The sequence below is a fragment of the Oryzias latipes genome, chromosome 17 (assembly GCF_002234675.1).
Source record: "Oryzias latipes chromosome 17, ASM223467v1".
Taxonomy (NCBI): domain Eukaryota; kingdom Metazoa; phylum Chordata; class Actinopteri; order Beloniformes; family Adrianichthyidae; genus Oryzias; species Oryzias latipes.
The window spans coordinates 20,633,404-20,660,796 of NC_019875.2; the positions used below are offsets into that span (position 1 = coordinate 20,633,404).

The 27,393-nt window shown below is 37.6% G+C and overlaps 1 protein-coding gene across 4 annotated transcripts in view; it reads left to right on the top strand.

Annotated features, from left to right (window-relative positions):
• Positions 1-27,393, top strand: part of LOC101163609 (microtubule-associated protein 4) — an 85,642-nt gene that overhangs the window by 19,466 nt on the left and 38,783 nt on the right. For 3 of the 4 annotated variants that reach the window (XM_023964769.1, XM_023964766.1, XM_023964768.1), the window contains exons 3-6: positions 7,832-7,915; positions 8,602-8,679; positions 9,935-10,174; positions 16,031-17,260. In XM_023964769.1, coding sequence (XP_023820537.1) covers positions 7,832-7,915; positions 8,602-8,679; positions 9,935-10,174; positions 16,031-17,260 — 1,632 coding nt within the window. The remainder of the gene's footprint in view (positions 1-7,831; positions 7,916-8,601; positions 8,680-9,934; positions 10,175-16,030; positions 17,261-27,393) is intronic. The other variant, XM_023964767.1, reaches the window with a different exon arrangement.

The window sequence follows — 27,393 nt, forward strand, 5'->3', positions numbered from 1 at the left end:
AAAGTCTTCAAGGAAGCCTCCTTTCTCGCTTTAGGGAACGTTTCCACCTTTGCCAAAACCAAGACCACTCACAAAATGACACCATTTAGTTTTAAAGATGGCTGGGGACAGTTAATTCTCATTTGTCCAAAGGCAGTTGGAGTAATGTAAAATGGCACAAATGGTGTGTGAAAGCAGTTGGGAGACTGATGATTAGGTGCTGAAAAAGTGGAATGATAACAATGTAATATATAATACAGGTCATTTAACGCACCCCATCCCTTTGGTTCCACTGAAGGAGTAGGATGTTAGATTTAGGGAGCTGTACTCCACACCTTTCTTCCTTGTCTTCATTCATTGGAATTTGATTGACTTCAGTCATGACCTGGTTGGGTTTCCCTTATTTTATGTACTTTACAATCACATCTTAGATTGCGAAGAAAGAGCAGTTTTATGTCCTTAAGCAGACTCAAGTGGATTCTGGTCCACCAGGATTACAAATTTTAAAATGTGTTTTTTGGAACTGATCAACCAGTGACAGGATCAGATTTCAGAGGTTTGGCATGTATATACTTAATTCTTTATTTGAAGCCTCAGACAAGATTTAGAAAAAGAATTTAAACTTTTGGTTCAAGAAACAAAGCTTTTATCTTCTCTAAATTTTTAGAAGACTTTTTCTACAAACATCAAACAAAATCCAGTTATTATTGTTCTGACATTAAATATAGGCAACATGTAGACGCATATAAAATAAAGAGTGAGAGTTTATTTCATCATTTTTTGCAGGTCTTTTTAATTTTTCTTCCCCACTTCCCCTTTTTCCTGATTCCCTCCATATTCTTGTTTTTATAACAGTCTTTGTTCTGTGTTTCACTCCTCCCTTCAGTCTCCATCACGTCCTTCATTGTCTCTCTGTGTCAGCCTGGAGACAGTACTGCATCGCCAATTTTTCCATCCCATACACACACACACACACACACACACACACACACACACACACACACACACACACACACACACACACACAAACATAAACAACAAGCAGCCTTATTTTCATCTCTCAGAACTATTTGTACGAGAAGCCCCATAAGGCCAGAATTTGGCACCGTTGTTGATCCGTAGTGCTACTATATGTGCATGTTTTACCACTTTGTTTATGAGCCTACTCACAGCACACCATTTGTTCTGTGCCAGGGCCTAGTTAACCCCAAAGTACAGATTGTTTGGTTGCTCAGGTGGCATTCTTGTGCACAAAATAACTGGTTTGGACGTCACCATTGCATGGACCCAAGACTATTATGGTTGTGTTGTGAGCGTAAAACATGACAGAGAACATCCTGCTTTGATCACCGATCCTAACGTTCAGACAAAACCTGAGAAGATGAGACAGTTCAGACTGTTATTTAGTTTTCAAACATAACGACAAAGATTTTTATTGGGTCTGTGGATGAATGTGGATGTCTACAGGAAATGTAGGCATCCAAGACATTCCAGAAGTTGCTTGACAAACCAAAATCTGACAGATGATGCCCAAAATCCCCAACACGAGGACATCTCACACATTTAATTTGTCGATCAAACAATGTGGCAACAAATTTAAACACCATAAAAACGGCATCATGGTGATGTAGACAAGCAGTAACTTGTAAAAACATGGCAACCACTGTATCTGTGTATGTATAAGCAGACACAGATACAATATGATTTATTGGGGTGGAGCCTGGAAGGCGAGCCATCACCTGGAAGGTGAGCCATCACCTAACCAAAGTAACCATAGTCAGGTTTTTTCAATAAATAACTGCTAGTTTCCGTATTACACTAGCTAGAAAGTCTTCCGTCACTCCAATGTAAAGCATATAGAACAATAAACATTTAGTTTCTACATTTTCCTTTATGTTTGTAGTTAGATTTAACACCTGTAACAACTATACTCTGGATCAGTTTGTGGAAACTTCATCATTGATATCGTTTGATATCAATGAGGAGGTGTTCTTTTGATAGAAAGGTGATCTTTGAATCTTTAGCTCCAGAACACTTGCTGTGTTCCAACAACTCTTATTCTGGTTTATCTCACCTGTTTGATCATTTTGTGAAAGCTCAGGGTTTAGTAAAACAAATCCAGCCAAGGTTGCAACAACCATTAAGCTAAAAAAAACACTTCATATCATTCTAAAACAAACCCTCACATTTTTGTTCATGTGTAAAAGCAGTAGCTCTTAAGTGTGACAGAAGCTGCTGGGAAACAGATGATAAAACAGCAGTTTATGATAAAGCAGTGCAGAGAAAATCATTTAGGCCAACAGGCAGAGAGAATGTTTTTGTGATCTATTTGCTTAGTTAAACCCTTTCACAAACCTCCTGTGACCTTGCTTTAACATTGCTGCTCTGTGTGCTGCAGTGAAGCTTACTGTGTGGAGCAGTGCATCAGGAGTGAAGTTTCAGCAGTCTGTTTGTGTTACTGTCAGTTTGAGGATAGAGCTGTGCTGGCTGAAGGATGATGACACAGTCCTGCTTGTGTGTGTGTGAGCGCGTGTGCGTACGCCTTTGTGTGTTTGTGTGTGAGGGTGATGATGGTAGAGAAGACCTCTCTGCTATGGCAAGTCATACTTTAGTGTGTCTGTGGAATTTCTCTTACAGTAGAGGTGCTTTTGAGGCCTTCCCACATGTAAACACACACCCTTTACTTGTCACTGTCAGTAGAAAATATTATCATGGGGGGGCTGTAGTGCTGAGGTAGACATCTGCTTAGAAGATTTCAGTTTTGTTTTCAGCTTTGCCAGCTTTTGTGCCATTTGAGGAAGACACCAACCTCACATTGTTACTGGTGGGCTGGCAAGCACATTGGGGAATGATGAAGCTAGAAAAAATGTTAGATTTTTATTATTTGGATTCCTAAAGGTATGCTCATGTTTGCTTACTTTTTGCATATAGTAAAATCAAATAAAGCTAAATGTTTAGGGCTTTTTGTGACTCCAAAAGAGAGATGAATCTAATTTAATTTATCATTTACCTTATATTTTAATTTTAGCATTTTCCCGCTACATCCTGTGTTTATCAAGTGTTGCATTATTTGGCTAGTTTTTACATTTTTCTAGCTCGGCTAATTTACCACTTAACTTTAACATAACTCTGTTATTGACTTTTCTACAATTTGTTTGACCAACTAAGCATTTAGCTGTTGGATTAGCATTGTGCCACGTTATTTAGCTGGTCCACATTTCTACAGTTATTCAAAACTTATATAGCATTTAATTTTTATCATAATATTCTTAAGCTAATTCCAGCTTACACATGCCTCTACATTTTGATGGACTTATTTAGCATGTAGCTGTTTTTATAATATATATTGTGTCATTATTTTGCTGTTCCACTTTTCTACAGTTTTTTCAAAACTAATTTGGTGTTTAGCTTCTATATTATTATTTTATAGCAACTTAGCATTTAGGTGGCATTCAATGCTGATTTGTAAGGATTGCATTGATTTTTTCTAAGGTTCTATCAATTTGTAGGTAGATGTGATGTTTGTAATCAGAGTCGGGGAAATAAGCCTTTGCTTCACCCGACACCTTTTTCTGTTAATTTTGTTCAATGTTTATGTTGACATTGTTCAGTGTCAACATTTATGTTGATGCTTTAAGTTTGTGTGTTTAACATAACCAAAATAAATGTCTCTCTCTCTCACACAAGTTTTTACTCAGCAAAATGTACCATAAAACATGATGTATTTGAAGTTCCTTGATGCAGGCTACCAGTTTTTGGTTATCTCTGCTTTATTTTATGGAGCTCAGAGCTTTTTTAATGCATTATTTAAACAGGAGTAGTCAGGATCCAGGAAAAATTTGGGGCAGGCGGCAGGCAAACAGTCCAAATGTAACACTCAGTAAGGAAAGCAAAGTGGCACAAACAACACTTTGCACTAAGTGAGGCTCAGTCCAGTGGTCAAGTAAGCTGTGGTTGATGAATGAATGAGAGGCAGGTGTGCAGCATCCAGGAAGTGTGCGCCGGGATTGCTGGGCGATGTAGTGTGATTAGAACTCTTGGGATGGTTCCCACTGGTGACCAGAGGGGGAAACAGAGCTCTTACTTCTGACAATGTAAATGTGGGTTTCGGGTGTCTGCGTTCAAACCTCTTATGTTCACGCTTAGCCACACAAGTTTCAACAACTGTTTTTGGGCTCTATATACAAAATGCGTGGACACTGAACGGACATTGAAAGTTAAACCAAGCTTTGGACTTGGATTTGGTAGTGACATATGGATGACGTCGCTTTTAATTCACCAAAGTGCCAACCGTTTAAAAATTAACCATGAAGAAGAAATTAATAATTGCGGTTTATTACCGCAATTATTAATTGCTGTGAAAGAAAAAGCCTGGAGAAAGATTCACAAGATTTCCACCGCTTTGACATTTCTCTCCAAGCTTCTCCCTACTGTGGGTGGCGGACATGATCTAGTATCTGGTAGCGACAGTCCAGTGTGAACACCATATGCCAAAAGCGCTGTCCCTTACATGCGTACATGCTCAGTGTGTCTGTAGCTTAATGGTTTAACCCATACCTACAGTTGTTTTTCAGATTTCATAGTGAGTGAAGCTTTAATTCCAGTGGATACCGGTTTGTAAAATACTAAAGACACAATCAGAATGGATTTCAGAAGCCCTTAAGTTTAACTGGGAAGAAATAAAAGGACTGTTTTACATAATATCAGCCAGTGAACTCAATAAATCCTTAAGGATGATGTAATCACAACTGTGGGAAACCCATCAGACTATATGTTCCCAAAACTTTGCAAGGAGGGGTGGTTTTTTGCTAAAAGAATATTTAGACATTTTTCCTGCAGCATTGAGCTTGGTGGGGCTTCCAGTCCAGTGATGCAGAAATAACCTTATATTAATGTAAAAAAAAAAAAAAGACTTTCTGGCTGATGCTGGCTGCTGCCCGCAGGACTGTCTAGGTTCTGGTCTTGTCTGCACAACCATGGCCTGTGTGTGAGACTATGTCTGGGTGGAAATGTCTGAGAGGCAGAGAGACAGAGGTTAGATGTTGGAAATGTTAGATGCTTGTTAATAAAATGGCTTGCAGTTCTTAAATCCTGACTACTTGATCCAGTTGGATATGGTTGTGTCTCAGTGAGCTCCAAAGCCTCACGACTAATAACACACAATAGTAAGGGAGTGTCATTTGAATATTTTCCACAAGTTTGGTTGGCCAATGTCCTAAAATAATAAAACAAAAATAATGTGGCTGTCTTGAGGTGTGCAATTTAGCTTATATGATTCATGACGTAAAATCTGGTGTGCACTTAAATTACCAGGACAATTGTTCAGCTTTGATTCTGGAACTTGTTTTTTAAGGACTTTTATTCACAATTTGTGCCTTGTTATGTCCAAGGATATGCTTTGTTTAATGTTAGTTTAAAAAAAAATCTAAAAATGATATATAATTCTACATTTATGTGCTTTCACACATTTGAATGTCTGAGAAAAAAAGCTGCTTTTGGCTAAGCATGAAAGGGCCAATAAACATTAAAATGTATCTTCTTGGAAAAAAATTTAAATGACACAAATTTGTAAAACATAATTTGCAGGGTAAATTGTTATCTGCTGGTCCTTTGTGTTTTTGCTGTGGGATGTTTTATTTTACCAAAATCTTGGGAATCTAATGCAGTTGCATGTTTTTTTTTTCCATTTACTTAAATATGCATTAGTGTGTGCAAAGCAGAAGGACAGAGTCACTTTAACCTTGAACAGTACCTAACCCTCTTACATAATACAGACACAGAGAAAGCAAGACAGAAAGTTGTGAAGTAAAAAGCATGAAAGCACCAGGGGAATATGAAAAACACAGAAGGAGAGACAGGCTGGCTGAAGAGTGATCAACACAGGAGAAGCAGACAGAAAAAAAGGTCGTGTTCAGTCGAGGGATGACTCTGCAGTTTGCAGATTTGCTTCTTGTGTTTGTGTGCACCATTTGCCTAATACAAAAAATAAAAAGAATCATCTAGCTGTGACCAGCTCATTCTCACAAAGTCTAAATTCAAATTATAATTATTCATGGTGTATTATTTGATTGATCAAAAATATTGAACTTCTATCTCTAAGAATTTAATTAATACATAGCTGGGGTTTTTTTTGAGATTAAAGATTTCTCTTTAACACAGAATCCAATCTTGCAGTTTGTGGGTTTAACTGCAAGATCACAAAAGGTTTATTGCTTTTCAGCTGGCATTTTGAGCTCTGATTTTTCAGGACCATGGACAGATACACATTTTCAAACGCTTGCTTTGAAGCCTCTGTGTACATTTTAAAAATGACTATTGAAGTGAGATATTACATCTCCTCACTGTTTCTATTGACACTTCAGAGAGAAGCTTCTGACTGTAAGCCATGGGATTTACCTGCAAAATGAGTCTCCTGTAGATTGCATCTCAAAGCCAAATTTACAGCACTTACAATTTAAACCAATGAGCTTATAGTCATGTACGTATGCTGTAGCAGACATGCTAGGAGTCCCTACAGAATGAATGAGGATTATTAAAAGTGTCTTACATACAAGATAAAGGCTGTATTGCAAGTCTTCCCTCCTCTTACCTGCAATTCACCTGGTTGGCTAATGTCTTGGCTAAAATTCCCATAGTTAATAAGTGGGTGGGCAGTTTAAGTTTTATAACAAGGTTCAACTAACACAATTAGCCCTGACATAAAGTAGGAGCTTGCTTGCTCGGGAAAATGGAGATTCTAAAACCGCTTATTAAATTCATAACACATTTTCTTTAAATTGCTTCTGCTCATTTTTATTCTTTAATCAAGAGAAAGTAAACAGTAGTTTGGTAAAATATTTAGGAAAATAGTTCTGTAATAATTGTTTTGGTTTCTTTTACTGTATACCATTTTTATTTTCAAAATACATGTTTTAATATTTGATTTATGCTTATAAAAAGTCTATTGCAGCTAAGCCAACAGGCACTAAACGTCATTCCATTGCAAAAAATTCTTGGAGGTACAAAAACATCTATTTAAAAGCATTTCCCATGACCTCACTTTTTATTTAATCCTAAATTTTGAATTTAACAAGTTGGTCAAATGTTTTTGTTCAACTCCAAACAAACCTGATGGCTGGGTGTAGTAAAACCGCGAAAAGGTGTGTCATCGTTCAGTGCCTTCTATTATTATAAAATTATTTATTATAAATGGATTATTGCAGCTCTTAAATGACCCCCCCACACAGACACACACAGACACACTCTTAGCCCAATGTTATTTGATTACTTGTAGCATGTGTTTGCTGTGCGCATGTTTGTGTGAAGCAGTTTAGAATCATCTTGGTACGTGTGCCTCCACGGGTGGCCCACATGTCCCGATCCTCCGAGACACAGACAAGCCAGTGTTGCTAAGGAAACCACGCATGCTCTTAACCTTCTTTTTGAAGTAACTATAGTGACAGCCCCTCCAGTGATGCGTTCTGTCTGCTTTCCTCACTGTCAGAAGACGTAGCGCTCATATTTACAGTGCCAAGAGGACGGTTTGGGGAAGTAGTGCCTGCAGACAGCTGACAGGGCAGAATGACAGACTCGTCTGCAGTTTTCTACCCGATTTACTAAGTAGAGAATTTACAAAAAGGCTTCATACGTCATGTGTGTGCACATTACAGAAGTATTGTCAGTGTTCCATGTCTGCACAAGTTTATAAAGCAAGAAAATCCTTAAAAACAAGCAACTATCTTTATGTGTCAGCTGATTTAGCTTTGACTGATGCTGATGTATGCAAACGCTGCTCAGAAACGTGTCTGTTTATAGATAAAAAATGCATCTTATATGGCCAAGTGAAGTGAAAAAGGCACTTGAACCTTTTTAGGTCCTGGAATGATGTCATCCATGATGTCTTCTGGTCGCCAGGACCCACCAGGACAGCCGGCCTTCAGCTCTGACTACCTGTCAGGTGAGTGTTTATCGCTCCAAGAATTTATTTTATTTTCTTTTTACATTTTTTTAAAGCACTTTTATAAATTATATCTCCACCACAGGAGTTGGCATGGTGATTACCTCTAAAATTACAGAAGTCAGTAAAAATTATTTTGGTCAAAGGCTGTTCAAATGAAAAGAAAACATCAGCACAAAACAATGAAAAACATAAAAGAGAACACATCAATTGTTTTTCTTGAAGATTTAGTCATTGCTTTGGCAGTTTAAAGCGATTTAGTCACAAAGATCCGATAGTAGTTCCCATCTGGAAGACAAGCCAGAGAAGGAAGGATTTACAATTGTGTTGCAATGTCAGATTTGCCACAATAATTGATTATTATTTATATTTTGGGCAAATGGAGCTTTGTGTGAGCTTAACTTGCCAAGTCATTGGTTTAAACCTGAAAAAACCTAAAATATTAAAAACAAATTAATATTAATTAGTGGATCTAAGGGTCCCATAACCTTAAAATGTGTCATTTCAAATGACCTATTATCTGTGGACATCTTGTAGATTTTAGTTGCTTGCATCCTTTGTGTTTATTAAGGTTATTATGGTTTTCAAACTGCCTGTCAGCTCTTTCCTGGATTCACCAGTGCCAGTCATCAAGCTTCCGGCTGTTCTTCTGTCTGTTTCTGCTTGCCTCTTTGTCTGTCTGTCAGGTCCTATGATGGGTGGGATGACAGGTCAGTGGAACCTGAACAAGTCAAAGGACAGCAGCGTACCAGACTCATTTCTAGGTCTATTCTATTTTCACTTTAATACATAATTTTAATCAGCAAAGTGTGCTAGATTATCATACATGTACATCAAATATGTGCATGTTTGGTTTAATTTTTAATCCTCAGATTTTGTAGTTAAAAGTAGGATTTTTACTGCTGAAAATACAGAACTTTTTTACTTTTTTCTACACCTCTGTGCTACTGTAGTCTCATGTATGTGGGATATTAATTTTGGTTCTAAAATGATTATGATTAGGGACGTCCAACATCAGAGCACATGATCAGAAATCAGGCCCGATCACTGAGTTTCAAACTTTATTGAAATTGAATGTTGCATCCTGATCTGATGATCTTTTGTTCTCATTACCATGATCTGCAGTATATCTTTCTAGTTTAATATTACAAATAAACATTATTCTAGACGTCTGCAAATCATGAACATATCCTGACATTTTATTGCCGTAAAACGCAGCAGAAGATGGTTCTAGTTTGAGCAGGAGGCGCACAAAAAACTGTTAAGTAAAGTTAGCGAGATATTCATAGACTCAAAAACTCTTTTAATAAATGTTTAAGACTACCTACCGGTACAAGTGTCTTAATTGGTTTGTCTTAACACAAACAACTGATAAAGCATTTTGAAAGAAAAAAGATCTATTTTTTTTCTTTTTCGTTTTAATGAGAATTAAACAGTGGGATGGCTGCCAAGGGACCGTCTACAAAGTGTGATCTCTGGGAAAAATTGTCCACAAATTTGTTGTTTAATATTTCTTAAAATACTAAAGCGTCAGTTATCAAATGTTCTAACGTAACTACTTATCACCTATTTATACTAGTTGATAGTAAACTATTTTTTCATGATGGTTGCACTTCTTTTCTTGATTGTTCCAGCGTCTCCACAGAAGTGCTCTATTTTGGTGTTATATGATCGAAAAGAGTATTCAAATAAAAATATTGGACTTTTTTTAAGTAAACATGTTCATTTTTTTTTTTATATTTTCTAAAAATATTCGATCGCGACTTAAAATAACCTGATCAGGACATCCCTACTTATGATTGAACATATTTGTCAGACTGAAGTTCAGTTTGTTAAGCTGTTCTTTTCAGACTTTTTCTTCTTTTTCCTCTTATCCTGTGACTGTTTGACAAATATTTTGTAATTCTTTACATGTAAAAGACTAAAAGTGTATATTACTCTCTCAAATAAAACAAACCCAATTGCAAATGCTTAATTTTTGTTGATGATAAACTCAAACTTGTCTATTCTAACCTCCAGGCCTCTCTCAATCTGGAATAGGCGGAACCATGGGCGCTGGTCTGCCGCCATTCCAGACCAGTATGAGCGCCGCTCTCGGCCAGACTGGGATGAGTCCGGCTATGGATACACAGAAGAGTTCAGGCCTGTTTGGTGGGGAAAACCTAACCCCCCGGAACATCAGTGGGACAAGTCCGTTGAAAGGCAGTGACATGTTTTCCCCCGCTGGCTTGGGAATCCACCCCATGGATCAATCTGCAGGTATCACAAAGTACTGAGGGTGGAGAAACTGGTGGAGGGGAAAGGAGTCAGTTAGACAAAGTGTTGAGCCAGAACCCTGGCCTCAAATGGGAACATCTTATAATTTTAGGAATACAATCTTATTTCCAAGGAAAAGGCACAGAATAACCACAAATGAGAAATTTCAAGCAGCAGAGGGCAGTTACATGTGGCTTCGTGCACACTGCCTTCTATTAAACCACCAACAAAGTGGATCAACTGGCCACTATTGTGCTACTGCACCTGCAAAGGGCAGTCTTATGGTTTTTGCCTCTGAGACAATATCTCCCTCAAGCATAGTTTAGTGTTTTATGAGGCATTGCAAAGTCATTTTCCCATTAATATGTAATGCTTATGATGATCAATCAATGCTTTAAATTTGGGACTACATAGCAAAAAATGCTAAAAAAATGTAGCAACAGTGTGGAAACTTTCAGTTGTGCAGCTTGGGTTTCAAAAAAACCTAAGGCACAACGACCTTCACAGGTAGCTGCCGGCAAAAAATGGGCAGACTTGTTCAGGGCATGCAGACGGCCCAGACGAAATATCAAGCGTGTTGACCGCCTGTAGAGCCAAAATGTTCATGAATATTTTTTCCTAAGGGTATTATGCGAGCGACAGGTTGTAGCAGACATTTATACAAGACGTAAGGGTGAAGTAGGTGCGGCGCAGGCGCTTTATACAGATTTTCACTTCAAACACTTGTATCTAGCTATAGCTGACTGTCCTTTGGTCAAATGTTGTCACAGACTTCATACCAAAGAGCCTGTTGACATCTTGTTTTATTCAATCATAGTTTTACTTTCAGTTTTATTTATTGAGCATCTTTTGAAAAAGCCCCAGCTGCCCCAAGTACGCCTGCAGTCCTCCAACTAATCAAAGAGGTTATTACTTGAAATCAGGAGAAGAAACATTAGTGAGTCACTTCATAAATTATGAGTTTTTAATAACTCTTCTATATGTAATCTCTCTGATTCAGCTGGTTTTTGCTCTCTGCTGCTTTTAAACTGACTGATTCCACTGAATTTTGAGAGAGAAAAAGCTCTTCTGGAGCTTGAGGGATTCCGACTTTCATGACAGATTTGCCGAGCACCCTAAACCCCCTGCACTCATTGTGCAGATCCCAGAAGGACCTGCCGTAAACCCACAATATAAACCTGTTTTGCAAGTGAAAAAATAAAAAGGTCATTCTGTTTTTGTACTCGTTTTCTCCTTTTCTGTGTTTTCTTTTTGCTTTGGCAGTTTAAAGCGATTTCAAACGTTAATGTATTTCCTGGCAGTCAGCCATAGTCCAGATTAAGAGCTGCTCCTGTTAAATACCTCGTTACATCAAAAATGCATGATGAGATTCCCTCTGCTGTTTATAGCTGCAAAGGCTTCAGGACCTAGAGAGAAAATAGCAACTTCAATCAGTTTAAAAATTCAGGGGGGATTTGAGTCTTTCTCTATCAATATGCAATGACGTAAGACAGAAGCACGGTAGAGACAGAAATGAGGAGATTGGTATTTTATAACAGGGAAAGACCAAATAAGCAATAGAGGATTTGGGATTAAACTTTTTTTTACATATTTTTTTTTTTTAGTCTTCATTCATTTTTCTGTCAAATGTTTATGCAAATATGAGAACATGACATAAGAAGAACAGACATGGAAAGAGATCCATTCAAGGGAATCTAAATGTTTTCCTTTTTTAAGCTTGTCTGTGTCTTTTTATGCAGTTATTCATCACATTGTGTCCTGAGTATGTCCTGTCAAAGTGGCTACATGTACATCTCCTGCCATGACTGGATAGATGCATCCATTTGTTTTGCTCATGCATGCTTTGCCCTGAATGATACAAGCACAGTTTTTCACTGTGTTGATCTTTTGTGTGTGCCTTCTAACTTCAGCAGTGGCTCTCCTTGGAATGAATGAAAGAATGAAACCAAACCATGAACGTCTGTTAACTTTAATTTTATCTGGCCTTACTTCTCTTTGACCGTAACTGGATGAAATACTTATTTAGACTTCTACCTGATAATCGAGTGAACAGTCTGTGCCAATCAGATCCTCTCCACAATTTGCAAAATGAATTTAAAATTGTATTCGAAAAACAAACATTGACACACGGATGTTGGAAAAAGGAATCAAAATGTTAGAATTTAGTAACACCACGCACATAAGCTACCTGTTGCTGCTAAATGTTAGAGTAAACAGAATCTAACATTCTTGTCTCTACTTGATCTGTAGTGGAAACCAGATTGATATTCCGCATGCGCAAATCTTATGTCACTTTCTCGTTGCTAAAGATTGCAACAGTTAAGCAATTTTAATTACCGATTAGCTCCCTGTAGCATTTTCTGACAGTTCTGCTACGTTTGCAGTCAAATTAGCTGATAATAATGTGTCTGAGTTAACCGAGTAAATAAAGTATTGGTAAACGGTGGTATCCTTGTACACTGGGAAGTAAACTGCAATTAAATGAAACAAAAACAAAATAAAGAAAAAGACAAAATTTGCACTTGGGCTTGGCAACTTTTTTCCCCATTTTTGTTAATATAAAAAAAAAGAAATTCCATTATTGTAAACATTTAAGCGGTACCTATTATAGTCAAGAGAACCTGGCTGCAGACTACTATTTACAAACCTGGAGTCCTTGAGCGGAACCAGAGGTCCCCCCCATATTACCAAAAAAAAAATATATGTTTTTTTGACTGGCGACCCTAATAGTTAGTTCCTGTTTTAAGCTTTTACAAAACACAACTTCGAACGATTGTGCGTTAGGATTATGGTTGGATTTAGCTGTATAATTTCCGCTTCTGACTGATGATGTTAGGAACCCCATCTGGTCTGCTGGAAGGTGCCTCTCATTATTATTTACATCTCAAGAGATCCTCTAACCTGTAAGTGTCAGAAATAAGATAAGATAAGATAAGATATTCCTTTATTAGTCCCACGATGGGGAAATTTCCTTATTACGGCAGCAGTACAGGAACAGAGAGCAGTATATAAAATATAAACACCTATATACACAATATACACACATACATTCCAAAATTTTGCACAGGATGATCATGTGATCGGTTATTGCACAGGGTAGATAAGACAGAGCCGATGATGTTTGACGTGGTTCACTGGGAGCAGCTAAGGTTGTAAAGTCTGATGGAAGAAGGTAGAAATGACCTGCGGTGTCGCTCCTTCAGACACTTAGGATGTCTCAGTCTGACGCTGAAGGAGCTGCACATCTACTGCATTCTGAATTCTGCACATCTATTTCCACTTGAAATATTTCAAGTGGAAGTATATGCTTCTCATACATGCGGGACAGCGATCAGGCAGCTAGTACGATCAGGTAGGGACAATGCTAACGGTCATTTTCTCAACAGCATGTAGCAATACTAGTTAAAATAACATTCTAACGCTCTAAAAAGGTTTCCTTTCAAAACTGTTTGTGCTTGACCTCTTCAGTGTAAGTTTGCTGAGAGTTTTTGTAGAATAAAGTGATCTCAGAAGCGGGACTATGCTCTTTGCTTTTTTTAAGTTTAATAAAAAACAAGAAGTAATACAGTGGCAGATTGTCTCTAAAGGTGAAATCCAGTTAAGGTCAGCAGAAAATGCGAGGTCTGTATGAACACCTATATAGATCACCTGAGAAATGTTTATGATTTATAAAGGGTTGTCAGTTGCAAATTCCTCCCAAAAGTTTGAATCAAATTAAACTTCAATGCTCTTCAAACCACTTTAAAAACAAGAGAGAAAAAGATGTTTGTCTTAGATTTGTAAAATTGAAAAACAAGTAAAAAAAATAACAGGGTGTATTTACTTTTCCCCTCTGCTTCTGCATTTATTGCTTAGTTTTTATAAAAATAACACCTTGTCACATTTTTGTTTTGTTTTATCCAAGGTGATGTTTGTCTAACTTATTAAATGAAATAGATGTTCTGTAGTTTAAAAACGATTGAAACGTCTAGTCGTGTGGTTAGCTGTTATTTTGCTGTTAATTGTGGCTGTTTTAAACCTTGTGCCATCTTGTGGGGTCCAGATGACCCCACTCCCAACATTAACGTGCCTTGTTGGGAGTGGGGTCATCTGGACCCCACAAGATGGCACAAGGGTTAAGGGCTGCAATAATTGCTGTGGTCCTACATTTTAGCCTATGTGTTATATTGACTGGTATTTGAACGCAGCATCGGAAGTTATGATGGAGGTTTGGAATGAAGGAGTAATCGGTGGCTTCATATAAAAATGTCACAAAAGACGCAAACACATTACTGGTAGGGCTTGACTTTTACATTTTATCACAGTCTTAAGAAAGCAAAAGCAAGAAAATGTGTCTTTTTTTGTATTGCGAAGAAAAGAAATCTTATTAAGGAAGTGTTTCAATTATTTTCTCAAAAAAGGATTTTATTCTGATTTACGACAGTAGATTAGGCCCATCATAAAAAGAAAAAATAAATAAATACATTTACGGTAATGTAATACAAATATGAGAAAAGGGCGTAACTTTACAAGAATAAACTTTGCAAGGAAAAAGCTATGTTTTGTTTTTTAAGTTAATAGGTTGCATGTTTTATATCTATGTTGTGTAGGACTTCATGTAACAGAGCGCCGCAAAGCAACCAGTCTTTTTGGAATAGAAAGGTTTTATTTTCACCAGCCAGAGTTTCTGAAATCCGTTTGCATCCATCCTTTTTCCACTGAATAAACATCTCTAATTTTATAGCCTCCTCTCCATTGGTCAAAACCACCACAAAAAAAAAGGTTTTGGAGTTTTTTTAAATTAACCAAACAACCAGGAAAAGAAAAAAAAACCTATCAATTTAAATGGTTCCATCTGATTTTTCAAAATGGCTGCCAAGCATCTTAACAAAGATTTACCCAATTATGACGTGATGAGGAAGTAGGTAAGCAGAACAGAAATAAATGGTAAAACAGGGAACTGCCACTTTTTTATACTTCATTCACATTACGTGCAGGCATTTGTTTTCTTTATGGTAGGAATCTATGTGCCATAATGCATTTGGACCTCTGCAATTTTACTGTTGAAAGCATAAACGTCTTGCCTGCATGAAATTCAGTCCTTGTGGGCCAAGAATCTTTTCTGAAGAGGCCCATCATCCTGCAAATTATTTTCTATGTCCTTATACTTATAACAAAACATTCCGAAATCCCTAAAAGGCTTATTAGTATTTTCCTTTTTTTATGACCAAGTAACCACTTGCAATGCACTTTACGTCTCTCATACTCAAACAGCTTTTTTTTCTTACTAAACAGACTATTGTTTCATAAATATATGACTTCAATCTAGATTATTTTCTATTTATAATCTAAGAAATTATATATTTTTTTCTCGTAAAATATTGACTTTTACTTTTTTTCTCGTAAAATTATGAATTTTTCCTCCTGATTTTACAACTTTATTAAAGTTTTTGACTGTGTTTGAATTTTTTCTTGTAAAATGTATTAATTTTTTTCATAATTTTATGACTTTATTCTTCTGAATCTATCTATATATATAATTTTTTTATGGTGACCCTAATACTCTGTTGTACTCATATTTATAGTCGTAACTATTTAAATATTAATGACTTAAGTCAATGGCTTTGTTTTTACTGCTTCTGTTTATAGCACATAAAATAATCCAAGTATCTGATGAAATGAACGTTTTCTACATGAAATACAGACCAGTCTGAAATGAGCTCAGATCTACATCAGATGTGCCTGACAGCAGCTAGTAAAACTGAGCGTGAACTAGCAAACACATTTAGAATAACCACAATCTGGTGGCTGTTAAGCTTGTGTTTCTTTAACACAGAATGTGATTGGTTCCTCCTCTTATAAAACCCTCCCCCTCGGCAGCTCCTGCCCACTCTCCACGCGGCTCAATGGACGACAGCAGTCCTTCGTCCTCCAACTCGGAACCAATCAGCCCCGAGAGACTTGGGCCAGGGGGCGAGGCTGGTAAACAGCGGCGCCGGAAGAAGAAGAGGAAGGACCGCAACGTCATCTACAACTTCTTTGATAACCAGGAAAATGGCGTCAGCCAGTCAGACCGCCAGGGGATGCAGGATAAGGGAGGAAAGGAGGTGGAGGAGGATGGAGATGAGGAGGAGAACTGGGAGTGGGAGTTTAGAGAGAGCGGTGGAGGGGGCAGGGTAAAAAGCAGGAAGACCAAGAGTCGGGCGAGGCTTCCAGAGGAGTGGGGTGCGCCGCAACAGCCTGTCTCTCCTACACCAGCTCCAAAGTGGGCTGCTGACGCTGGTCCTACTGACCCTAGAGCTCCAAACCCCTCTGGCCCTCAACAAATCCCCACAGGTTTCACCAACTGCTCCCATGCCAGCCCTCTAACAGATTCATCATCACGTTCCTATGAACCCATGTGTGTAGATGACTACTCTTTGTCTGGTAAAGGTGTGCAAACAGCAAAAGATGAGAACGCTTCAGCAAAGAGCAAAGAACCCAACCTAGTGACTGCTGCTGCCAAACCCGAGGATGCAAACAGCAGTCTAGCTCTGATGACAGGGGACAATCTAAGCCCGGTCTCCCAGACCTTCTCTTTCCTCGATGCAGTTCTCCAGACTCCTCCGGGCTCCACCCCTGACTCTCAGACCACCACCCCCATCAGCAACACCCCTTCCATGGTCACAGCCTCCCTAACGAGGTCTGCTCTGGCAGAAACCACCACCCCTGCTTTTCAGTCTAACCCTTCAAAGAGCACTCCAAACATTCCTGCTCCTGCCACTCTATCCACCAGCGCATCACCATTACTTCCAACTGTTGTCGGATCGGCCCTGAATGTCGATGCCAAGCCTTTTGTTCCCTCTACCATGCTCATGGCCTCCACAGTTGCCCCTGCAGCCTTCTCAGCTCCCACCACCAACTCATCCAACCCTTTTAGTTCCACCCTCTCATCCCGCCCTGCGAATGAACCGACCTCCTCATCACCATTAGCCACTTCCCCTAAAGGTGCAGCCACGTCACTCAGCCCAGCCACCCGCTCTCCCTCTACCACGCAAGCCACCCCTTCCTCTCTCCCTGCACACTCAAAGCACCAGGAGTCTTCGTCGCCACAGCTCCCCCCGCTGGAAGGTTGGTGAACTACAGGAAAGATAATGAAAAACACGGGGCCGATTTAAAACGTAATTGTCGGTTAGAATAATAGGAAGTAGTACTGTCTGTCTTCATGTATGCATGGCTCTACTTATGGATTAAGCATCAGACTTGCTTGGTGCCTGATCCCCTTTTCTCTTTGTGTGAGAACCATGGCCCGACATGGAATTCTGAACAGCTAATATCAATTATATAAACTATAAAAAGGCAAGAGAAAAACATTTGTGTACAGAATTATCACTTGACGCTACTGACACAGATGTACTTAGAAGATGGGCCCTCCATTAACAACAGGGTGAAATGTTAAGTTGTCTGATTTGATTCCCCACTTCCTGCCTCTGTGTATCAGTTCCCAATCATCATAACAACTGTATTCCCATACCTGCTGCTTCCGACATCTATGTCTATGCTTGTTCCACTGTCTGCCGTTTCATGTGATTATCAGCTCTCTGCAAAAAGTCCCACTATCTTCTTTTGTTTTGTCTGTAGAGGCATTTTTTTATTAGCTGGATTCCTGCATGGCAAAGGCAGTTTGCTATGGCATTTTAAAGCTTTATGAAATCACCTGATATACTTTCTGTACAGGAAATGTAAAACAGTCCTAAGCTGCATTTTAGAGCCAAACAACAGTTTTTTCTGACAATCAAGGATCCTAATCTAAACTGTCACTTGATCTAAATGTTTAAATTTGATTAAAGTTCAAGTGTATTTTCATATATCTGTGTCCTAACAAGACACAAACAAAGAAAATGTCAACTTTCTGTGTTTTATTTAGCTTTTTGGTAAATTTTATTGGTGACCTACAATTTCTTTCTTGTAAATTTAACTAGTTTATAATTACTTAAAAGGGTTTATAGAGTTGGAGCTTAGATATAATTTGCACAAGTAATTTTTAAATCAAAAATAATTTTTGGAGAAGTGCTTTTGTTTTGTGCAAAGATCTGTTTGTGAATGACATCTGCTAAAGCTGGTCAATGGCTAAAGAACATTTTAAAGGCTTTATTAAAGGAACTTACTTTAAGTCAAATTAGCAGAAGAAGCTGAAATCAGCTCAAGAAATTGAAAATAATAATAAATAGAAATTGCTGACAAGAACAAAAAGCATTAAAACTGTTGGGGAAAAGAAGATGATGTGCAAAATTAGAATTATGGTTACCAGTATAACATTAGAAATGTTAATTCACCTTAATACTGAAGAACCAACAGGGCAAATTTGGCCCCTTTTTTAAAAATGTAATCTATTCTTTTTTTTTTATGTTCTTTTTTCCTTTTTTTTGGCTGCTGTTAATTGCTGCTTCCCAAAATGAAAAAAACAATCAAAAACCAAATTTGTTTAATTCGCTTTAAAAGCCCTGAAGAAAACAGTTCTTGGGTTGTCCAGGGTTAAATTCTTAAAATGAATGCTACAAATACAGAAATATTTTATTCATTTAAAAAATGAAATAATGACTACTAAAAAAGCCACAAAAAAGGAAAAAAGTAAAAAAAATGTTTTGAAGAAAAAAAACTGTAAATCAAAGACTTATTAGGGTGAACAGATGACCTAGATCACCTGAAGTGTGAGACTCTTCTGAATTGTTGAAAGTTTAATGATGTCATTAGTCAAAATTATTCCGACACTATTAGCTCATATAAAAAGAGCACATTTCTAGAACTTTGAAAGCTTTCTTCGTCAATTTTATGAGCTTAAGAGACCCAAGTGCTCATCTAAAAAACAAGTTGAATGGTTAAAAAAGCTGAAGCACGCTGAAGATTTTATACAGAGAATCTCAAGTGTTTGGCAGCTTCACGCTGTTAGCTTTCAGCAGGATCTTCTACGCTCTGCACAAGTACTACACACATGAAGTAATGCATATAGGAGACACAGTCTGACTGAACATTTGTAAAAAGCAGCCTTTAGTCTAACTTCATGATTTGAGGATCTTTCTTTTTGACAGACATTTGGAGACTGAAGGTCTGACATGTATTTTGTATTTTTTGTTTTGATCAGATAATAGTAAAGAAACTGAGCAGCATTTCTTTTTCTTCTCTTTTCCCTTTGCTGCTTGCTTCCAACAACATGATCTCACGGAACAGGTAGGAGACATTTTTAATTTTCTATTATTAATGGGGGGGGGGGGGGGGTTGATGGTTGTCTTTTTTTCCTGACACAGTTTTTTGAAATGCGTCAGTTTGGATACATTTCACTGACATTTAAGGAGGAATTTAGTTATTGAAACCATTTTGGGAAGTGGGTCTGTTATCAGGCACATGTTCTGCCATCAACATTATATTATCCCGGCATCTCGGCTGTCAGCCTTTGGTGGTTGCAGTGAGAATATGGATTTGGTAGAAATAAAGTTTTTCTTTCTTCTCTCAATAATGAGAATGAGGTGTCAGATTGATTGTTTTTTTTATTAGTAATTCAGGATGAATCAAATTTAGATACAAGTTTTTTCAATGTTTTTAATAGATTTAGGTCTACTTGCATTCAAAGTCCCACTCTGAACATCTTTTAAACCATTTTCAAAGCACTTCCAGTGGTCTTTTAAATATGATTATGTCGTTTTTAGGCAAAGTAAAAAAACCTGTCGTTTTCTAGGAAATAGTTTCTGCAGAGCGGCAGGAGTTGTACGTCACATGTGAGATCATCAAGTGGGCTGCACAGTGGCGTAGTGGTTAGCTCTCTTGCCTCGGAGCAAGAAGGTCCCGGTTTGAGTCCCGGCCGGGGGACCTGAAACAGAACCACCAATGGGGGACTTTTCTTTAGTGGCAACAAACTGCTGACCTGTCCAGGGTGAACACAAGTGGCCGGGTTAGGCTCCGGCCGCCCCGTTTAGAAAATGGATAGAGTGAGATCTTTTTCAAATGGCATTTTTTCATCTGCTCACAAAGATTTGAGTAAAGTAATACTCAGAAATGCAATTTTAAGCTTAATTTTCTTTACATATGACCTCCATCATCAGAAAAAATGCCACAAGACCATGTAAAAACACCATAAAATATTTTCATTTGAGTAGGTCTTCAAAGACCACCTTTAGTTTTAGTTTCACAATGTGCTCTTTGATTTTTAAAGATAACTTTATGAGGGCCTGTCAGCTTTACTATATCTTTAAAAAAACTTGAATTAAGTAGTTGTAAGTGAAGCTACTTTTGCCGTTTTTGCCAACCTGTCTGTCACATATTTTCCACTTTCTTATCTAATGCAACCAACCCATCTTCTAGTGTCATCTTACAGTTTTCCATTAGATTTCATTCTGTAGACTATATCTGTATATGTATATTTTTTTTATTTTTTACCATGTGTTTGTGTTTATCAAGCCCAAAAATCTGAATCTGAAGGTGATTCATGAGAAAGTGATGGTTGATCTGCATGAAGTGTGGGAACGTTGGTGTTTTTGGAAATCCGTGACGTTTGCCACTCTGATGTCTCTATTTATAAACCTGCGTGCCTTTCTTTTATCTCACATACAATATTTATGGCAGGGACTGTTTCAACCTTACGTAAGGCAAACTTGCCATCGCTTTAAAAAAAAAAATGATTACAGGGTGCATGTTTCCTTTGAAACGAAGGAAAAAGTGCTGTCACAGGACACATCACCCATGCGTGTGTTAAACTCTGGATCTGCTTTCACACGTCTCAGTGAACCGGAAAACTTTAGGGGCTGAACATTGAAATAACACTTGGTGGTTGGCTGTGGTTGGCTGTGTAGCAGACAGATAATATAGATGAACTGTCTCTAAAAGCCCAAAAGAAGGTTGAGTCTTGCTTGTTGGCTCCATCTGGTGTGTATTGTAAGAACTGCAGCTTACTGTTATTTGCAAGATTCCAACATTTAGTAAAAACTAAATATTAGTGGACAAAACAACAGTCTTGTGAGAAGAATATAGTATTCAAATTAAACATCAAAAGAATAAATATTCTGGAAAGAGCTGATGCTCTTATTTGATGTTTTTGATACAAAAATATAAAAAGTTGTTTATAACTAGAAGCCACATCACATTAATGAGTTTTTATAGTCTTTTTTTCTATAATTCCTCAAGCTTAGTGATAAATGTTGTTATAAAAGCCAATTTTTAGGTTTCACATCACATGAACTTTCCATTCTCAAGTGAATCAAAAGTGAATTTTCCAAATGGTTATTACTTAGGATGCAACGATTCCATTTCCCCACAAAATGGTTAAACATCAATTTTCAGATTTTGTTTCAGTTCGGTATGTGATTTTGTGAGATACAAAACAACAGAAAAGTAAAAATTCAGAAAAATCTATTTTTATTCGCTAATGAGCAAATAACAATGAAGAAAAAAAACGTATAATTGGCCTGGTGTAATGTAATAAAACATAAAAAAAATAAATCCTTCAATTTAGTACAATGTGTTTGACACTTTCAAAATAAACATACTGCTATCCAGTAGAGATGCAACAATTCACTTTCTCCACAATTCAGTTTAATGGTGTAACATACAGTTTGGTTTTTAAACAAGAATTTTGACATCCTCAAAAGCTACTTAGATAAAACAACAAAAAAACAAACTCAAAGAGAAAAAAATCATTTAAAATTGAGGAGTTTGACACAAAATCTGCTTTTGTTTTGGCTGCATCAAAACAATGTAATCTTAGACGTTGTCAGCTTTAACCAGAGACCTGAGAAATGTACAAACAGCTTTTTATTGTTCATAAACTGTTAGAATAGTATTGATGACAAAATGTATCCTGAAACACATTTTCCAATTTTAGTGAAGCTGTATTTAGTTTGTAAAGTTTTAGTAACCCCCTCCAGAAAAGTCCAATCCACGTGCGTCCTTTCTGCTGAAATGTTCACATTTATAACAATTTATTAGGATATAAAGTTTGTGTGAGTGTCCCAGTCACTATGTTTAGTCAGATGAGTCACCAAGCATATTTTCCTTTTATCACCAACTCTAAAGTACAAGCTATAAACCTCTGTCCAAAGAGGATTTTGGGGTCAAACACTGTATTAGACGGAAGGGAAAAAAAAGTATTTTATCTTATAAAATAAAGAAATACAAAAAATAAACATAATCACCTGAATAGAGTGTAAACAAAACAGACAAATGTATAATACAAGAAAGGAAAAAGCATAAATTATGAGAATGTATGCTGTTAATGCAAAAGAAAATTCTGTTTTTATTACCATATTAATTTTGCTATAAACCATTAATTCTACGTGTTAAGCTTCCACAATATTGAGTGTAAGTACGTCTTTGCAAAAATACAACTTTTTTTTCTATGTTAGAAGTTGCATTTTGCTGTACAAAAGATTTAATATATGTTCCAAAGTCATTAGAATGACTCTGTTGTTCTATCTATGTAGAGTAAACCTGCAAGCTCATTGGCTGATTTTATTGTTATCTGTTTTCCTGATCTCCTGCTCACTGCTGCTCACCTTGTAGCTTATTTAGAAAAAAATGCTGACATGCTACATTACTCTTTACATCAAATAAATAATGTATCTGCTGAAGCTATATCTTTTCCCCAATGTAGAATCAAAAAGACTTCAGACACCAAGGATCTTTAACTACATTTTCTGGAAAAAGTCTCTGAAAATAAAGTTAAGCTTTGGTCACATCAGGAGAAAATACATTTTCTCTCATCTTTTATCAACTCATATTTCAGTCATTAAATCTTGCCTGAAGGGGTTCCCCAACCAAACATGACCATAGAGACACAAGATGAAAGACATTTCAACAGGGACTTTTGAGGGTCTTTTTTTTTTTTTTTTTTTCCCTTTTTTCCTTCAAAACAACATTATCGCCTCCCTCCACCCCTTGCATCACATATCTTAAGCCAGTCTACGGCAGAAGTTTTCTCTCCTTATCTTCCACACAGCAGATATTTCCTCTCTTTTTCTTTTCCCTCTCCCTCCATTTGCCCTTTCTTTCTCCTCCATCCACGTCACTCCTGCCTATCCCAGACTCCCCATGCAGCTGCAGCCCTACAATAATCACTGCATCAATGATTTGGGTTTGGATTGGAGGGAGGGGGTCCGACGTTGTTGGTGGTGCTGAAGTGGGAGGGCGTTGTCAGGGAGACAGGAGAGGCGGTTGCCGTAGAAACAAAGAGACTCTGCGAGTTAGGGCTGGAGGAATGGAGACGGGGTGGACTGGGTGTGACAAGCAGAGAGCTGGAAGGCTAAAAATAGAAATGCTCTGACAAGATCCTCCCCCTCTTTTTTCCCCCCTTCCCACACCACCACCACCATCCTCGCCCACTACCTCAATCCCGCCCAACACCATGGGCAACCCGCTGTTGTGTCTTCTGTGTCTGTTTCCTTCATTTCCAGCTGATGCTGTACACTCCATGACCTTCAAGCAGAGGACTTCAGATCTTTTTCCAAGTCATAAACAACTCCATTCCTGCTCATCTGTTTGCTGCCTGTAGCTATGTGGATAAATGGTCTATTTTCCTCTGCTCTGCATTCCCAGCTGTTTTTGACCCAATTTGCAGAGAAAGAGCTGCATTTACCTCCACATTGTGAAAAATATTACATTGTACTATTCGCATTGAAGTTAAAAGAAATATTTCTTTCCAGTCCATCTTAAAATTATGATTTAACCAAGTTATAAGAAAGAGTCATGAAGAGTCATGCATTGATAATCCTGCTGGAGAAGAAGGGATGAGGTCAGAAGGAACTGCCTTTTATCTTTATAGATCTTGAGAAAGTCTATTACAGAGAACAGAGAGAGGGGCTGTGGGTTGGTTGAGGAAGTCTGGTGTGGCAGAGAAGTTTGTTGGAATTGGGCAGGACATGTATGAGAGCCGTAAGACAGTGATGACATGTGCTGAAACTGATGGAGAAGTTCAGGCTGCTTCTTGTTTGCAGTGGTGATGAACAGACGGACAGATGAGGTTATACAGGAATTTGGTCATGATGTTTGCAGATGACATTGTAATTTGTAGTGAACATCTGGTGGAGGTGGAAATTTGCTCTGACCAGCTGCAGTAAGACAGAATTTCTGTGTGTGTATATGAGAGGAAGTGTGAGGTTACAGGGAGCAGAGGTGGAGAAGGTGGAGGTCTTTAAGGGCTTAGGATCAGTCCAGATCAACATAGAGAGTGGGGGGGAAGTGAAAACGTGTGCAAACAGCTGGAGGAGGAAGGTTTCAGGTTTGTGACAAAGACCAAGGGTGTTTGCAAGAATGAGAGGAAAGGTGTAGAAGAAAGTAGTAAAAACAGGCATGTTGATGGTTTAAAGACAGCAGCTCTGAGAAAGAGATAGGAGGCAGAGATGAAGATGTTGAGGGAGATGATCAGGCAGGATTAGGGATAAATACATCAGATGGAAATGTTAGATGTTTTGGAGATAAATGCAGGAAAACAGATTGAGATGATTTGGACTTTTTAAAAGGAAGGACAGTGATTATGTTAAAAGGGTGTTGAGGTGGGAGCTACCAGGAAAAAAGTCCTAGAAGATGGTTCATGGAAGTACTCAAGCTGGAAATGGAGGTGATTGATGAGAAAGAGGATGATGCAGGGGATAGATGGAGTTAGATAGGGGCAGAGGATTTGCTTTGTGGACCTTTAAAAGATGCAATGTCTTAAAAATATAGACAACAAAAAGGAATTTCCTGTTGTTGATGAAGATTCTCATTCACCTAGGTGATGACATCTTGAAATTTCATCATGGACTTCTTGTCTTTGTTTTTGAAATGTTTCCCACTCTTCAGTCTGATTGAGCTACTTGGATAAGAGGCAAAAACTTTCAAAATAAGAGGACAATAATTCCAGATGCCATGATGAAACTTCGAGACAATCTATCAAAAAGTATTTTCATGCTTCATTTTAAAAGATATACGTGCAATTAGGTTCCAAAAATGTTAATTTTTTTAAAATATAAAACATTTCTTGGCAACTGTACTGTTTGAAAAAAACACTATTGTAATTGTTTTGATTCACTTTTGACTGCAGCCCTGTGAAAGATTTTCTGTGGGATGAACCACAGCTGTGTTTGGATTGTGGGTCAGTGAATGTTTGATCCATGAGTTTGATGTGCTGACTCCTGACTTTTCCTAAAAAAAATTTAAATGTTGTATTTGCAAAGAGCAAAAAGGAACATCCAGCTGGTCATTTGTTAGACGAAGTTAATGCATGAAATTGTCTGTAAAGGGCAAACAGGTGGAGGAAAATACTACTGCTCCACAATAGGTTGGGACAAATAAGAGAAATTAAATATAGATGTTTTTTTTTATGTATTGAGAGTTTTGACGTAATAATTGGCTGATAAAGCAGTAGGACTAGTACCCAAGCAAAATTTTATGTCTTGATTTTTTTGTTTAAAATAGTTTACAGTTGCAACTGTTAACAGTACATATACAGATGTCGTTTAAGCATTGGAGAAAATTGTATTTCTTCATTTTTACAAAGTAGGAAAAAATAGAATTAAAAAAGCATGAATTTTACTCCATTAACCTAAACCTTAGATAAATTACTTGATTTTTGTTCAGACTTTATTATAAATAAAGAATTATTTATTATGTATGAAAATGTGCTTTATAACATTTTTTTAAAGGATTAATTTTTCAAAAGTGAGTTTAGAAGAACTTGTGTTTGTTAAGAAAACGCATCTTTAAATGTTCAAACTCCAGAAAATATTGGATCCTTATCTGACTGCTATGATCCTATACCAGCAGAATCATCAGCTTATTGGATTCAAGGACTTATCAGATAGATTTGAATTCATGTAGAAGCTAGTTAATAGAAAATGGACTAGCCTTCTTATCTGTACAAAGTTTGGCGCAGCTTTTGTTGTTTTTTTGTTTATTCAAAGTTTTTCAGTCAGAGTTTTTGAAAACGTATTAACAGCCTTGTGCCTTTCCCTCTGGTTCACTGTTCCCCTGTGGTTACATTAGACAAATTGTCTGTGAAGGATTATGTAATAATATTCATTCATTATCCTTTAAACTCAATGAGCTACTGATCCTTTTTTTGTCAAAAACACCAAAAGGATTTTGGTGGGAGTCACTGTTGGCAAGTAAAGCAAAGTTGTTTCCCTCACTTCCGGTTCTAAGTTTTTCAAGGGATGATGTTTTGGGGGATCATCTGCACAGCTTTGCTGTTGCATTTTGGGTTGCATTGAGTATTGACCAACAATAAATCTGCTCAAGTAACCTTTGCAGCTTTTTTCATCAGGTAAATAATGTCAAATCGGAATATTTGCCTTGGCATAAAGATAGTTGAGACAGATTTCAGCAAGCTTGTAAAGCAGGTTTAGAGAATGGCAAGCTACTAATGGCACTTCATTGAAATATAATGGAAATTGAACCATCATTTATTTTATCAAAAGTAGACATGTCCCAGAGAGCTCACAAATGTCTGCCTCGTGTATGTAAGATATTCATGAGTGAGTGGTCACCACTCCACCAGATAGTCAGGCTTACTCACTGAATGATCATTTGTACTTGTAATCGTGATAAAGGAGTTTCTTTGCTGAACCGTTTGCATTCATGAGCTGCTGCTTTTTAATGCAGACATAATTCCTAAAAGACCCACTGATGAGGGCCACAAGCTCCTTGCTGTGCTCCATTCAGTCTAGATTTGTGTACGTCTGCATTTATGTTTTCCAAGCTGCCACCTGCCTCAAACATGTACTAATATTGCTCATCTTTTTTTATGCACTGGTAATGTTAGGTTGGGGATGTGAAAGGCTGTAAACTAGCGGTACAGCATGTAAACAGAGATCTCTCAGCAACAGGGAAGGGAAGGTGGGTACGTGGTCACTCCTCACTAACGGTCTGGCCCACAACTCAGAGGTGAATTTCTAATGAATCACTGCTGCTTTGCCGAAACTCTAGGAAAGGATCTTTGGCTAATCATAATAAAAGGCAACTGGGAACACTGTTACAATAGCTCAAAAAATTATTGGAGTGGGTCTTTAAATACTGCTTATTCTTTTTGCATGTTGTTTTACATTTTTTTTTATGTATGTATTAACAGTTCCTCCTATTGTGTTTGGTATAACAAAATTGTGCATCCAACACTTGAAAATATGGCATTGATTAGCCTAGATGATCAGTTTTTTCTATTTTAATCAGTCCCAGTTTAGTCTTCTAAGTCCCCTACCTAGCATACAGTTGTCTATGTATTTTATTCAGTTATATTTTTGGCTGTT